This window comes from Bos indicus, chromosome 7 (genome assembly GCF_029378745.1).
Source record: "Bos indicus isolate NIAB-ARS_2022 breed Sahiwal x Tharparkar chromosome 7, NIAB-ARS_B.indTharparkar_mat_pri_1.0, whole genome shotgun sequence".
Lineage (NCBI taxonomy): Eukaryota > Metazoa > Chordata > Mammalia > Artiodactyla > Bovidae > Bos > Bos indicus.
Genome location: NC_091766.1, coordinates 42,971,735 through 42,987,553, shown reverse-complemented (window position 1 = coordinate 42,987,553; position 15,819 = coordinate 42,971,735). Strand labels below are relative to the sequence as shown.

Sequence of the window (15,819 nt, the reverse complement as noted above, 5' to 3'; positions counted from 1 at the left end):
CAACACCACACCCAGACCCTGTCCTCCACCTTAGCTGCCTGGCCTGACCCATGTCTCCCAGCCAATGCCAGGGGAGACATTACTTCAGAGCAGCACTGAGGGAGGGCACCAGCCGTCTTGACCTGGCCTTGGCCTCTGACCATCCAAGGGGGTTCTCTCCTGGTTGGGAAATGGGGCACGAATGAGACCCTGTGTTCTTAACAAGGGTGTGCGGGGGCTGCACAGGGTGACCTTGGCCGAGACCTGACCCTACCATGGCTCAGCCACCCAGTCCTGAGCTGTACAAATAAAAGGGCCATTGTTGGCCTGGCGTGGGTTCGAAACCGAGGCCAGCAGCCCGTGGCCTTCTGCTTCCCAGTCTGGCGTGTCTCCCGAACCCAGAAGCTCTGTACTGCATGACCTTAAGGAGGTCATGGCCTTCTTCACGGAGCCCCTCTTTCCAGTATCTCCCGTTGTGCCCTCTTCTCTACCCTGACCCAGCCTGCAGCAGCTTCCTACCCTAGCCGCCTGCCCTAAGGTTTCCTGGCCCACACCCATCCTAACTCCCCATGGTCCCAACTTACTACCCCCAGCGAAACTGACAGAAACAATCCGCTAATCAGATCTGTGATGTAAGATGCCAACCTGACCCAGCCCAGGGAGACAGGGCAGACTTCTCAGAAGGAGAGAATGTTTATGTTGAATTAGATTGAACTGTATGAGGGAAGGGGGGATGGAAACTGAAGTCATGGGATGTTTGTGCTACAAGTAAAGAAAGCCTGAATACAGCCCTCTGAGACATGTGGGTTTGCAGACCCTGTGAATATGTCACCTTCCATGGCAAAAGGACTTTGCACATAGGAGTAAGTTGAGGCCCTTCAGATGGGAGATGATGATCCTGGGTTAACCAAGTGGGCCCAGTGTAATGACAGCATCCTTTAAAGTGGAGACCCTCCCCACTGTGGTCGGAGAGATGCAACATGAGGAGGACTAGACCTGCCATTTTCAGCTTTGAAGATGGAGGAAGGGGCCTCCAGCCAAGGAATGTGGGCAGCCTCCAGAAGCTGGAAAGGGCAAGGAACAGATTCTCCCCTGGAGCCTCTGGAAAGGAACACGGCTCTGCCAATACCTTGATTTCAGCTCAGAGACCTGTGTTGGACTTCTGAGCTCTGGAAATGGAAGAGAAAAAAAAATCTGTGTTGTTTTAAGCCACCAAGTTTGCGTCAATTTGTGACAGCCGCTAATACAAAGGGGTTCAGTGTTGCAATGATACGATCCCTACCTGGCTGGAGAAAAACAGGGGGGTGAACACACACATGTGAAGACAGTGGAGGACAGAGACCCCGGGAGCAGGGAGGTTGTGGGGTCTCCGAGGAGGTGACTCTAAGGCCTGGACAGAGGAGGAGGCATCTCGTGGAAGTGCAGTCCAGTCTGTGCCACCCTGGCCAGGCCACATGTGACCACTCTGTGCCTCTATGCTCTCAACTGTAAAATGGGCACAGATCCCAGTACCACAGATTCTAGTCAGGACGCCAGGCACAGTGCTTGGTGCACGGGAGAGGCATGACATGGGTGCAGAGATTATTACCTAAGGAATAGGTAAGTATTTTACCATTCAGAACGAGGAAGGCATCCACTTTACAGAGGGGTCAACTGAGGTTGGAGAAAGGAAAGTGAATTTCTGGGGGTCTCCATTCCCACAGGGTCGGGAATGGAGTCAGTACCAGGCAAACAAGATTCCAGGACCCGAACAATCAGGGTGCATCCCCAGGTTGTGGGACTCCTCAGGTCCCAGAGCCGGGTTTTCCTTTGGGGAATCACCTGCACTCCCAACTCAAAAGCCCCCAAGAGTGGCCCCAACCCAGGCCTGACCACTTAGAATCATCTGACATTTAGCAACAGGAAGAGTCAGCTCTGAGACATTAGCTTGAAAAGGACCACCCACTTCTTGCCTGAGCTGGAGGGGTGTGAGCCTGGGGCTGCAGATGGCTTCTGCCAATGTCCAGGGAGATGCCAGCTCAGTGGGACACTGAACCAAGAGAGGCAGTAGTAATGCCCTGTGGTGTTATTGGAGGTCCTTGATCCAGCTGTGCCTGAACTCCTCTTCACCATAAGATAAAGCTGATCTAAGCAGCATTTCTGTCCCTTGCAGGGAACAAAACCAGCTTACAATAATCCTGCTTATATCTTATTTAGGCAAAGGCTTTCGAATCCAGAGCAGCAGGTTCTGTAGGGGCTGTGGGAATCACACCACGCTGCTGTACCAACCACTGCCTCCAGGATGGCCTGGTAAAGAATGCTCAGGGTCATTGGATCCCATATTACTCAAGCCAGAAGAATGCTTGTGATAGACCCCACATCATCTTAGCCTGTGCAACCCTTGGACTAGACCTGAAACTCTGCAGGCTGTGGGAAGCAAGGTCTTGCTGGTTCCCTAGTGGGACATATGATGATAACCAAGGGGTTTCCTGGTGACTCAGACAGTAAAGAATCTGCCTGCAATGCAGGAGTGGCATTGATCCCTGGGTAGGAAAGATCCCCTGAAGAAGGAAATGGCAACCCACTCCAGTATTCTTGCTTGGAGAACCCCATGGGCAGAGGAGCCTGGCACGTTATAGTCCATGGGGTCACAAAGAGTTGGACACAACTGAGTGACTAATACTTCACACAAGACAACACTGAAGACTCGGCCATGGCAGATAGCATAGGAGAACTCTGAATAGAGCTGGGTATTGTAACGTCCAAACCATTTGTGTGGTCCCTGCTCCAAATGCCACCCAGGGCTCCCCATAGCCCCTGGATGGAGTCTAGGCTTGTCGGCCTAGGTTTGAAGCCCTTCCTTCAGAGACAACTCAATTCTTGCCCCTTCCCTTAGCTACTTTCCCACGTTGCCCCCTTAATGTCCCCACGCCATCCTCTTCCCTATGAAAGAACAACAGGATTTTACGCAGGAATCTGGCGGCCACGTTTGACCCAGAAGGCCGGACCTGCCCTCAGCTTGGAGGCGAATCCTGATTGGCTGAACAGGGTTGAAGTGATGTCAGGCACAACCATGTGATCCAGCACTTGCCAATGGCAGGAGGGATAGCCTACTGGGGCGAGACTTCAGGGAAATACGGAAATGCTCAGGCGGCCTGTGTCTGGAGGTGACCATGTAATAGCTTGACGTATGAGTTTCCTGTTTGCTGCTTTAACAAAGTGTCGTAAATTTAACTGCTTAAAATAGCACAGACTTATTATTTACTGTTCTGGAAATTAGCAGTCTGACAGGAGTCTTAATGAGCTAAAATGTCAGACTTATATGGGGGCCTTTATTCTGCACATCACAGTGCTCAATATTGTTGAGTGTCTGACTTTGCAGACATTTGTTGCCGTATCCCGGCTGTGTTCTTGCGCCTGGCACACGGTCGATACCAGCATCTGTGATTGAAGGATTGCATGGTGATCTCCATCCCTGCCAGGCTGAGAGGTGGTGCAACCCCACCTCCTTTGAGGGAGGCAGAGCAGCCTTGATAAAGCTATGAAAGCTTAATTACCCAATTTGGTAAACGTGCTGCTCCTTCAGATGAGAGAGTGGCCTAGCTTTAGAAGTACACCTGGTCGTGCTTGGGATAAAGTGGCTGGGGGCAGCAAGTTTGCCCAAAATTCCACACAGACACATAGAGCAAAAAAAGTTCGCCACTGGTGTACCCGAGTCAAGGACGCGTGGGACCCTTTGTACTATTCTTGAAACACTTCTGGAAGTTAGAAATTGTTTAAAATAACAACTTTTGAGCAGCATTCAAGAGAGGTTGCTCAAGAGAGAGAGGATGGAGGTATCCATCTCCCCCACTGGCTTCACAGGTCCTGGTCCTGACGACTTAGTCCTGATAGATTCCTTGAGCAGGTGGAAATGAAGGAAGTTTGACCTAAGAGGATGGTGGCTTGACCCCAGGAGAATAGATTGAAGGGCATCTGAGGTTCTGGGGCTGCCAGGTCCTGGGTATGGGTGACTCAGGGGTCTAAAATTAAAAATATAACACACAAACCAACAAATACAAATAATAAAAAGGACATAAGTCAAAATATGTAAATAAAAGGTTGAAAAGCAAGCAAAAAAAATGCTTAAGCAGATAGCAGTGTATTCATGCCGGTTGAAATAATGCCCCGTGGGGCGGTGGCCTCCCTGGGAAGTGGGTGACAGAACTGCTTTCTCCAGCTCTAGCGTTCCCAAAGCTCCCTCCCAGAGGCTGGATTTGAACCCAAGTCAGTGACTAGGGGGCGAAATAGTCCTGTGCTGAGGGGTTACTTCCTAATGCACTTTCAAAGACTATTCAAGAAAATGCTGAGAACCCATCAGGAGGCACCCCACAATCAGAGAGCCCTGGGGTGGCCAGGCCTCCCATCACACATCTGTCCCACCAGTGGCAGCAGCAAGGTGCCCACTGGTCATAAATGGATGCATGAGGCCCCAGAACATCAGCACCTCTGGATCACATGCAGATACCGGCCTGATTACCTGAATTTGGATGTCCCAGTCCCAGGGTAACCAGCAGGGCAAGGAGCCCAGACCCAGAGGTCCAATGGTTGTGTCTGCTGTGTGACCGTGTTTGAGCCTCAGTCTACTGCAATGCAGGAGACTTGGGTTCGATCCTGGGTTGGGAAGATCCCCTGGAGAAGGGAAAGGCTAACCACTCCAGTATTCTGGCTTGGAGAATTCCATGGACCATATAGTTAATGGGCTTGCCAAAAGTCAAACAGGACTGAGTGACTTTCACTTTCACTTTCACATCTGTAAAACAAGAGTCTTCATTGCTCCCACATCCTGATGCTTGTGTGAGGATTAAACATCTGGCTGGTACATCCTAAGCGCTTAGTTTTATAAGATACAAAACACCATATTCTTGTTCCCATTGCATTCCCAGCACCCTACTCTGGCCTGGAACACAGCAGGCACTCACTAATTGTTCTTTTATTCAAGAATCTATTGAGCACCTACTATATTCTGGGTATTGGCTTCACATATTAGGAGATACCACTGATAACTCCTGGATCTGGGGGTGGCTGAGCTGGGGAGAGAAGGAAGAGGGCACTGGGCTCCCCCAGGACAGGATCAGAGCACCCTTCTGAGAAGCAGCAAAAGAGAAAGGATGGTGGGAATGGGACTCCCAGCAGAGGGCATGACCAGGCAAAGGTCCTGAGGGGGGTTGCAGTTCGGCCCACTCATGGGGGCCAATAAGACTGCACTGGGCTGGGGATAGGTGCCAGAAGGGTAGATGAACTCAGGAAGGCCATATGGCCCACAGGAACCTCAAGCATAATCCAATCTCAAACCCTCAAGAGGAAGTTTCTGCCACCTGCCCAGAGAGGTTAAGTGAGTTGCCCAGGGCCACATAGCCAGTGTGACTTGGTCGGATTTGAATGCTGTGAGCCCACTGACTCCAAGGCCTCTTGGGTGGTACTTCATAAATTTTTGCAGGATGGGGAATTCCCTGGCAGTTCAGTAGTTAGAACTAGGTGGTCTCACTGCTCTGGGCCCAGGTTCAATCCCTGGTTGGGGAACTAAGATCCCATAAGTCAAAAGGAAAAGAAAAAACAAACCAAACAAAAAAAAACAAAATGAAACTTCTGTAGGATGAATGAATCAATGAATGTATGTCTGGTGTGAAACAAGTCAGGAGCTAGGCAGTAAAGGTCTGAAGCAAAGGGCCCCTCCCTATACCCCTCAGGGGAGGGTTGGGTGGAGGCAAATTGGGGAGGGGGGTGTCTTTTACCCCAGCAACAGGGCTTGTTTCCCAGCAACAGGGCTGGGGCGCTCTCTGGTGGTCAGAGCAGGAATGCCTCGGAATCACCTCTGAGCTTTGAGGGGTGCAAGATGGTGGCTGGCAGACAAGTCCCTATTCCCTGCCTCTTGACATTTAAGACCCTTTATGCACAGGTTCCAATTTGTAATTCTTTGACACTCTGGCTCCAATACTCCCAACTCTCAGCAGGAATCCCACCTCCATCTAACTCCTATTCATTACTCAAAGTCCTGGCTCTAAGGTCCTGTCCTGTGGGAAGTTCTGTCTCTCCAGGCAGAGCCAAGGGTACCCTAGGGGCTCATCCCCTGGCTCAGTCCCGTGGGGCTGGGGCGTCTGCAGCCTGCTCTGTGTCCTCCAGTCATGGAGTATTTCAGAAAACCACTTTCATTTCCTGTCTGTGGTTTCCTCTGCTATGTCCTTGCACCCCAGCAGAGTCTGGCATGCAACAGGAGTTTCATGAATGTTTGTCTAGTGGGTAAGGAAATAAGCATATAATTGTCCTGAAACTAACTTCAGAAATGATCCTGGCCTGATTAATTTTGAGAGGAGGGGTAGGTTTTTTGCCCTCTCCTCACCCTGAGGCATCATGGAAACAAGGCCACACCTCGCTCAGAGTCTTTTATGCCAAGTGTCACACTGAGGCATGGGAGAGCAGGCCTCCTTGATCCAGGAATGGGTCTTCTGTCTGCATGCATTCGAAGAATGTTTATGTAAAGCTTGTGTGCCAGGCCCTGTTGTGAGTCCAGATGGGAACAAGATACAAAAATCCATTTTGTTGTGGAACTGACCCTACAGTTTATCATATGGACCTAAGCGCTGTTGCGGAACATGCCTCAATAGGTGGACATTTGAACAGACTTGAAAGGTGTGGGGGAAGAAAGCCATGTGGGTATCTAGGCAACGGTGCACCAGGGCAAGGTTACAGCCCGTGCAAACGCCTGGAGGTGAGAGCGCACCGGAGCATCCCAGGAGCAGTGAGGACAGAGAAGTGAGAAACAGGTAAGTCAGTCACTCGGTTCAGTCGCTCAATCGTCGCTCAGTCGTGTCCGACTTTTTGCGACCCCATGGACTGCAGCACACCAGGCTCCCCTATCCATCACCAGCTGCCGAAGCCTGCTCAAACTCATATCCATTGCGTCGTTGATGCCATTCAACCATCTCATCCTCTGTCATCCCCTTCTCCCGCCTTCAATCTTGCGTCGTTGATGCCATCCAACCATCTCATCCTCTGTCATCCCCTTCTCCTCCCGCCTTCAATCTTTCATCAGGGTCTTTTCCAACGAGTCGGTTCTTTGCATCAGGTGGCCAAAGTATTAAGAGTTTCAGCTTCAGCATCAATCCTTCCAATGAATATTCAGGACTGATTTCCAAACAGGTGGGTCTTGGCAATAGAAGAAATAATGAAGGAACTAGGGGGGTCGGGGTGGGAGCTGGTAGCATATTTGTAGAAGAGGAGGGGCTTGGCCCCACCCCGCCCCAACCCCGCCCTCGGCCTTCCCCTTAGCCTTCGAGCCGGGCCCGCCTCCAAACCCACCTCAGGCCCTGATCCAGGTTGCTACGGCAGGCAACCGCCCAGCAAGGCCCCGCCCATGGCCCCACCCCCGCCCAGCTCCGCTCCTAGTTTGCTCCTCGGCGGCCACCGTCACCCGAGCCACCGCCCGCCTCGCGTGGTGCCTGTCCCGTTTCCGCTGCCCTTCCCCTCCTCACGCCGTGCGTGCTGTGCGTGCCGTGCGTGAGCGTGCGCGGGCTCGTCGGCCGGCGAGGGAGCAGCAAACGGCCGGCGGCGGGCGCCGCGCGGGGGGCGGGCGGCGCGGAGGAGGCGGCGGTGGCCATGGCCGAGGCGTCGCCGCAGCCCGGACGGTACTTCTGCCACTGCTGCTCAGTCGAGATCGTGCCGCGCCTGCCGGTGAGGCCCAGGCCGGGCGGGCGGGGGCCACTGCCTTGGCCCGAGGCGAGTTGGCACGGACGGGGAAACTGAGGTCCCTGCGGAGGGCCCGGAAGCGGCGGCCCTGGTGGCGCAGCGAGGCCGATGACCGGGAGGGAGCGGAGTCGGCCCCGAGCGCGGTCAGCGCTGCGGGCGCCTCGTGGGAGAGAGCCGTAGCTCTCCCGGGCCCGACGGCGGCCCGAGCCGGCGTTCTTGCGCCTTCCGGGGCCCGGGGTCTGGACCCAGGTGGGCCCTGTGCTCTCGTCCGGGTGGAGGCCACGGGACAGCTGCTCGTGAAAGGCTCGGTTTCCAGGCCCCTCAGCCCGGAAGTTCCGAGTGGGTAGGTCCGGGATGGGGTCGGTGTCCCCCGCTTGGCCGACCCTCCCCCGCCGACTGGGAGGAAGGCTAGAAGGGACGGAACCCCTGGCCGGCTCCGCTCGTGGCATTTGCCGCTCGGCCAGCTCAGGAGGAGCAGGAAGAGGGCGATGTGGGGGGCCAGGGAAAGGGGCTGTGGGTGGTGACGATTGATTGAGCACCAGCTCTCCTTGGTCTTTTGGCTGATTTAAGAACCAGATTCCCATCCCTGCCTTTCTTGCTGTGGACTTCCCTGGGGGAGTTAGTAGGAGTCGTGGGCATTATCCCAGCCACAGAGGAGAGTGAGCTGGAATGGAGACGGGTGCCTGGACCCAGGAGGAGAGTGTAAGATAAGGGAAGGGTGGTGTGGCTTCCAGAGGCAAGGGGATGAGGGCCGGCAGATAAATGGAAACCTCGGTGAGCGAGCAGACTCGGGGGGCCGAGACTTGTCCGACTCCCCGACTCCAGCCTCCCGGAAGACGTACTGCTTCTGCCTCTTCCGGCTTCCTGTGCGCCCCAGCTCTGGGTCTGGTTTTCTCCACTGGCAGGAACGGTCGGGTTGGTGGGACAGCCCTCTAGCCTAGGTGAGCTGCAGGGAGCCCCTTGCAGCTGGTGTGAGCCCCGGACAGGCCCTGGGCCTTGGGCTTACCCCAGAGTGACCTGTCCACAGCCATCGGCAGCCCGGGGCCAAGTAGTCTGTGTAGTTAGCTGTTCTGGCCTCCCTTCCCAGGGCCAGCACGCGGCCGGATCCTGGCCATGTAGTCTCGGACCAGAAGGATCCTGATCTCTGTGGACAGTCTGTGGACACTGAGCTGGCGAGGGCCTTTCTAGTCACAGGATCCAGTGGTGACAAGGTAGCCATGACCTTTGCTCTCAGAGTTTACAGGGAGCCAATGCTGAGCAAATGATTGGCAAATATTTGATTTGTTGGAATGTTGGTAAATTCTGTTAGGAGCAAATATTGGAGGCAAGGGGACTGATTTGTGGGTTTGGGAGGGGTTTGACGGGGTCCTGTAGACAGGTGTCTGTTTATGAGTAGGGGTGCACTTGGTGTTCATGAGGGTAGGGAGGTGGGCTCTTAACCTGGTGACAGTGGGAGGCTCCCGCCAGCAGCACCCCTCCCACCTCCCCCTGCCCCAGTGGGGCAGTGAGACTCGGGTGGCTGCACGCCCTCTGCTCCCGGGGTTTCTCCCTGCAGCCACGAGACTCTGCCTCATTCTCCTCGCCCATCAGATGGGTTGGCGAGGGCACCCCTGTGCTCAAGAGTGCCGGCACAAGGGGGCCAGGATGCCCCGGAAGGGCGGGTGCCTGCCTGGAATGGGCGTGTGGGAGCAGGAACCAGGCAGGCCGGCCAGCTCAGAGGCCTCTGCTCGGGCGCACAGGCCCAGACTCGATCCCCCAGGAAACAGGAGTACCGGGGATGAGGTGGATCTGGGACATCCACGGGCCAGGCTCCTGGTGGCCTGACTGGTGGCGGTCATGGTTCTGTCTGCTGTCCTATGGACACCCCTGATTCCTCTCAGAAGTGTCCCTGAGCAGGGTCGGGGGGATGGGAACAAGCTGTGTTCCATCGAACAGGCCACCTTGGAGAGCCGTCAGGGTGAAGAGAGAAGGTCCTTCCTCTGCACGGAGCCCCTGGGGCGCAGGCTGGTCCCCCTGCCAGCTCAGTGTTAAGGCCAGCATCTCTCCAGCTCCCACCTCAATGTCCCCCATTCCCCGACACTCACCTGGCCAGGAACCTGGGGTCTGCATGTGGCATGAAAGGTGAGGTCTGTCTCCAAGGGCCTACTGCAGGGAGCAAGTGCTGAGTGAATGGAGTGCATGGTCTGTCCTGTGGGCCGCTGTTGCCATGGTAATAATGAGGGAGTGTTCACCCTGGTCTCCTCAGGAGAGAAGCTGTCAGCTGGGGATAGGTGCACACGAGCTAGGGCCCTGCCAAGGTATATAGACTCTGTCCTGTTGGGGGTGATCATTCCATCCCACGGTGTCCCCATTTCTGTTACGGTGAGGTAATTAAATTTCTGGGATGTGTGGCCTCTGGAGGAGGGAGCATTGAAGACCCAGGTCTGGACCTTCTGCATGTGCAGCAGAGTCTGGGGCCTCCCTGAAACCAGGTCACTGTGGCTCAGGGGCCAATTCCAGAGCCTGGGGTTGAGGCTACCCTCCATTTGCAGAGGAGATGGAGGCTTGCAGCCGGGACCCAGCTTCCGAGAGGGGGCAAGCCAGGTAGATACCAGCTCAGGCTGTGGGGACCCAGGACAGGGAGAGGCCTAGGCCCTGAGATGGCTGGTCTGGGCTGTGCTGGGGCTCGGGGAACACAGGGACCCCTGAGGATGGCATGGTGATTGGCTCTCTCAGGCCCCAGGAGCAGCAGTGAGCCTTAGGGGTGGAGGACAGACACCCTATCTCCAGTGGGCGTGTTGCTCACCCCGCCCTGGCTCTCCCAGGCTTGCCCAGGGCAGGGTGCAGGCCTGGGAAGGGTGCCCGGGAGAGAGAGTTTTCTCACGGGGGTTCCGCCAGGCTTCAGGGAGGTTCTGGGCCTTCTGTTGACCCAGGCCAGAAGGTTCCCAGCTTCCTCACCTCAGTCAGCTCAGACTCAACTGCAGCCACGTTTGCCCCTATCCATTGCCCTCCCTCTGCGGGCTCCTGGAGAGGGCAAGAACCTTGGCTACCAAGCACAGAGCCTCCAGTGACTGCGTTTCTTGGCCTATGAAATGTTGAAGTAAACAACAGGCTGAGTGACAGCCCTGGAAACCCCATGCCAGTGACAGCTATGGTGGGCACTCCCTGGGGGAGCCTCCCCTGGGCCCCACGCCCCTGCTCAGGAGGGCAGAGGGCTGCTGTCCTGCTGTTCCTGGTTCACAGTTTCAGTGCCACATGTCCCACCCACTTAAAGCTCAGGTCTTGCAGCCGGCCATCACCAGTGTCCTCGTCCAGGACATTTGGTCACTCAACAAGAAGCCCCGTCCCCATCAGCAGTCACCTTCTTGGTCCTTGACAACCAGGATCCCACTCTGTCTGTGGATCTGCCTGTTCTGGATGTTTCCCATCAGTGGAATCACGCTCTGTGTGTTCTGTGTCTACTTCTCTCAATGAGCACCGTGTTCTCAGGGTCCGTCCACATGGTAGCAAGTGTCAGGGCTTTCCTTTCCTTGTCTGAGTGATGCTCCCGGGTGTGGAGGGACATGTGGTTATGTTTGGCTGCTGTGCATGTGGGTTTCTGTGTGGACCTGTCTCTGTCACCCTGGTGGGTGCCTGGTGGGGCAATTGCAGGGTCATGGGGTGACCATGACTGTTTTCTGAGGACACTGCCCCATTTCATAGTCCACCTGCATGTGGGGGTTCCAATTTCTGCACCGCCTCCCACAGTGGTCCCTGTCAGCTCTGTGGGTCCAGCCATCTGGGTGGATGTGGAGTGTCCCCCGCTGGTTTTGGTTTGCGTTTCCCCGTTGGCAGACTACGTGTACATCCCTTCTTGGCTCATTGCCACCTGTCTGTCTTTGAAGAAATGCTGTTCTGAACTTCTGGCCATTTTCTAACTGGGATGTTTGTCTTTTGTTGTTGAATCGTAAGAGTTCATTACACATCTGGACACAGGTCCCCGGGACATGTGCAGCTCTGGCCTGCCCTCCCGCCTGGCTCAGGAGGTGTCCTTTGACTCCCTAGCCCCTTTGCTCTCTGCAGTGGAGCAGGTGGGGGTCCCGCCTTCCTGACAGGTGCCTGGCCCCCAGCATCTTCAGGGCAGGCCACACCCCACACCCCTCCATATTGTTCCCTACAGAGGGTGGCCAGCCATCGGTGCCCCAGGCTCCTGGGAACTGGGACCGTGGGCGGCCTCAGTGGAAGCACCTCACGCTTGCAGCCTTAGAACACATGTGGACCTGAGCCAGTTCCAAGCCCAACTAGTGGATTTGGTGCTCAGGCTCCCTGTCCCTGAGGGGCAGAGCCACCTCTCTGCTGACTGGAGACATCACAGTCTGCCTGCTGGCTGTCCAGCCTGGGGTCACAGGCCACACCTCAGGCAGTCCAGAATGTTCTGCAGGCCGGTTCCTCTGCCTGGGTATGCCTCCCACCCTCGGTGGCTGCCTTCCTGGGAGTTGGTCTCTGAGGCCCAGGTGGTCCTGGAGCCCCACTAGTCACTCTCCTAGTCACTCTCCTCCTTTATACTTGTATGGGTGTGGAGGTGTTAGGGAACATTCTCAGGTCCCCCAAGTTGGGAAACTTCCCTGGACCCGTGTCAGCTGGCCCTTTGCTGCAGGCTTTGTCAGAGCCTTCATCAGGCCACGTGGCTGAGTGGAGGCCCTGAAACTGTGACTTCTGTCACTGTGGGGAGCACAGGCTGATGGACTCAGGGACGTGGGAGGTTGGTGATGTAACTTCCAAGGTCACGGCCCACCATGTGGGCGAGGAAGTCAGTGTACCAGCCCTGCCTGGGGCCACACGGCTGGAGCTAGCAGGTTCCCACCTGGGCCCTTGAGATGAGTCACACACACACACACACCGCCTTGCCCTGAGATCATGCTTGCCTGCCCTGTCCTCCCCAGGATTACATCTGCCCAAGATGCGAGTCTGGGTTTATCGAGGAGCTTCCGGAAGAGACCAGGTAAGGCTACCCCCCTCATGGACCCTCAGCCCAAGGGTGCACTGGCTGGACCTGGGTCAGGGGTGGAGGGGGTCCGCCTTCATCTGACCCTCTGGCCATCTGTCTGGGGTGGGGTGCTCCTGCTGCTAATGGTGACTGTCCTCAGGAGTGCAGAGAATGGTTCAGCCCCCTCCACAGCCTCTGCGGACCAGAGCCGGCAGCAACCGTTCGAGGTGAGAGGCAGCCTCCCCGCTCCCTGTGAGGGCTGCCCACCTCCCGCCCAGCCCTGGCCCCTCTCCCATGATGATGGCCCTCCTCTCTGCAGAATGTGGACCAGCCCCTGTTCACGCTGCCGCAGGGCTATGGGCACTTTGCTTTCGGCATCTTTGACGACAGCTTCGAGATCCCCACGTTCCCCCCTGGGGCACAGGCTGATGATAGCAGGGACCCCGAGAGCCGGCGGGAGCGAGAGCAGCACTCCCGGCACCGGTACGGCGCCCGGCAGCCCCGCGCCCGCCTCACTGCGCGGCGGGCCACCGGCCGGCACGAAGGCGTCCCCACGCTGGAAGGGTGAGGGGGCCCGGGGGTGGCCGCGGGCGGGGGGCTGGGGGCGTCCAGCCCACCCCACCCGCTTGGGCAGAGCAACCAGCTGTCCTTTCAGGAAGTGCTGTGGGCACAAGGTGTGGGTGCTGGCTCAGGGGCCGTCCTCCAGGCAGGGTGGGTCCCCTTTGGGTCCAGTTTGGCTGAGAGGCCGTGTGCCCACTGTGTGCCCCTCAGCGTCCTTCAGAGAGAGGCCTCCGCCCCAGGGCACAGGCAAACGGCAGTATCCAGTGTCCTTACCCCTTCTGCGTGCAGGGTCCTGAGGACAGGATGGGAAGACCTAGAAGGCCCGTCCTAGCTCCACGGGACACAGGGCTGAGCGTCCTGTGGATCTTTGTAGATGGAGCTTGATTGCAGGCAGGCCGAGGCTAGTCCAGCTCAGGACATGGCCTGACTCACTGTGACCTCGGCTGCCATGTTTCAGGGCCGCTGTGAGGAACAGGGCTGACTCCAGAGCTCCTGGTCCCCCCCTAGGCCCCCCCATGGCACTCCTTCTTGGTTGCAAAATGGGGGTGGATGCAACTGTGTATCAACCGGCACTGTCCAGGCCTCAAGGAGACCTCTACCCCAGCACCCTTGTGTTTGGGCTTTTTCTCACCAGTTGAGAGTCCAGGCCCCCTACACTGGCCCCTCCTCATAAGGGCGCTAACCATGGGTCTGGCCACTCTGTTCCAGGATCATCCAGCAGCTGGTCAACGGCATCATCACCCCAGCCACCATCCCCAACCTGGGCCTGGGCCCCTGGTGAGTAGGGGAGGGGCCCCCTGTGCCCGGCCCACCCCTCTGCCACTTGAACCCCAGCCTTCTCTGCCCAGGGGCGTCCTGCATTCAAACCCGATGGACTACGCCTGGGGGGCCAACGGCCTGGACGCCATCATCACGCAGGTACAAGGGCCTTGCTCAGCTGGTGTGGGGACCACAACCCTACAGGCTGGGCCCAGGAGGACAGAGTGTCTCCCGTGTCTGTGTCTTGGGTGGCACTCATGAGGCGGGGCTGTAGCCACCTTGGGGCCTTCTGCTGCATATTCTGTCACCGGTGCCTGCCCCCTGGTTGTAGCCACGTGAGGACTTGGAAGCCACCCTGGCCCTAGGAAGGGGCTGTGGTGTCCCTGGGGTGGCTACCAGCCCTGGCTACAAGGTGGTGATGAGCAGAAGAGTGGGCAGAAGCCCAGGGCTGGGCCTCCTGGGGCAGCTGACCTCTGACCCCTCAGGGTCAGGCCAGGACAAACTGGGCCTCGGTGCTTTTGCAGGTAACCCCGCCTTGCATTTCATAGCCCTGTGGGGCGAGGGGCCCCACCAGCCCACCTGCTTTCTGGTCTCTTGTCTTTCAGCTCCTCAATCAGTTTGAAAACACGGGTCCCCCACCCGCAGACAAAGAGAAAATCCAGGCCCTCCCCACTGTGCCTGTGACTGAGGAGCACGTTGGTACGAGCCCCAGGGGTCAGCGGTGGGGTGGGGGGTTGGGCTTGGGCTTGGGCCAGTGACCCCTCCTCCCTGGGACACCTTGGGCAGGGCTGCAGGGGAGCTGCCCTGAGAGACGCACTCCTGCCTTGCAGGCTCGGGGCTGGAGTGCCCCGTGTGCAAGGATGACTATGGGCTGGGTGAGCATGTGCGGCAGCTGCCCTGCAACCACCTCTTCCACGATGGCTGCATCGTGCCCTGGCTGGAGCAGGTGAGTGGTGGGCCGGCGGGGACAATCCCCCTCACCCCTCACCCCCGCTGCCTCTGAACTGTTCCCTCTCCTCTCTGTCTTGCGAAGCACGACAGCTGCCCCGTCTGCCGAAAAAGCCTCACAGGACAGAACACGGCCACTGACCCCCCGGGCCTGGCTGGGGTGAGCTTCTCCTCCTCCTCCTCCTCGTCCTCCAGCTCACCTGGCAATGAGAACCCGGCCAGCAGCTCCTGAGCAAACCGGCTAACCAGCCCCCAGGGCAACAGCAGACAGCCCACGCGCCCACGGACTGCAGCGCCACCGGGCCCGCCGCGGAGGAGGCTCGGAGGACCCACCCTTCCAGGCTGCGGAGGGAGCTCGGCCTCCCCAGGGACAACCCGGCTGGGCCGGGCGCCCGCACACACTGCCCGGGCGTCCCACCTTCCCTCCCCTTTGTCTCTGACCTCACCCTCTACATGTTCAACAGCGGAAAGGTTTTTATAATTTTAAATTATTACTGCTTTGAAATAAATGGACGTTTGAGCTCACTCGCGGCCCTGCATGATCTGTGGAGAGACGGGGTGGAGCCACTCGGCTGGGGTCCTGGCTGCGTGGACAGGCCCTGCTCCCCACCCTGAACAGTGGGGCCTGGGACACCAGGATAACCAGCGAAACAAGGACAAGACTGCTCTGACAGACATTTTTTAAAGGAGAAAATATGTGTATCTTGAAAGCTATTTAAAAATACACCTACTTAGAAAGAAGCCGGTGGTCGGCGTATTCCTTGTGTGCGTCGGTGCAGCCTGGGGCCCAGTCTGTCCACAGCAGGATCACTCTGCTCCCTCTGTGGGTGAGTGTCCAGCCTGTACCCCATGGGAGTGCCCCCCAAATTGGTCTTTTAAGTGGAAATAGCCACTGGGAGGGGTGGGAGCCTCCCCCCACCTCC

General features: G+C 57.2%; 1 protein-coding gene across 7 annotated transcripts; it reads left to right on the top strand.

Annotated features, from left to right (window-relative positions):
• Positions 1 to 7,510: 7,510 nt before the first annotated feature.
• Positions 7,511 to 15,637, top strand: RNF126 (ring finger protein 126). 7 transcript variants are annotated; one of them, XM_019964834.2, is made up of 9 exons: positions 7,511 to 7,668; positions 12,585 to 12,643; positions 12,789 to 12,855; positions 12,981 to 13,192; positions 13,898 to 13,966; positions 14,038 to 14,107; positions 14,554 to 14,647; positions 14,779 to 14,894; positions 14,982 to 15,637. In XM_019964834.2, exons 1-9 carry the CDS (start codon positions 7,594 to 7,596, stop codon positions 15,126 to 15,128), a joined length of 909 nt encoding a protein of 302 aa, XP_019820393.1. In that variant the 5' UTR covers positions 7,511 to 7,593; the 3' UTR covers positions 15,129 to 15,637. The 7 variants fall into 7 exon arrangements, 6 of the variants coding, with proteins under 6 accessions (XP_019820393.1, XP_019820394.2, XP_019820392.1 ...); XM_019964833.2 differs by having other exon boundaries at positions 7,512 to 7,668; positions 12,948 to 13,192; XM_019964832.2 differs by lacking the exon at positions 7,511 to 7,668 and adding an exon at positions 9,064 to 9,804 and having other exon boundaries at positions 13,898 to 13,970.
• Positions 15,638 to 15,819: the final 182 nt, after the last annotated feature.

Coding starts and splice junctions, on each gene's coding strand:
- RNF126 (XM_019964832.2), top strand. CDS start 9,590: ATGGGAACAAGCTGTGTTCCATCGAACAGGCCACCTTGGAGAGCCGTC. Junction 14,108..14,553: donor TGGACGCCATCATCACGCAG/GTACAAGGGCCT, acceptor CTTGTCTTTCAG/CTCCTCAATCAGTTTGAAAA. Junction 14,648..14,778: donor TGTGACTGAGGAGCACGTTG/GTACGAGCCCCA, acceptor CCTGCCTTGCAG/GCTCGGGGCTGGAGTGCCCC.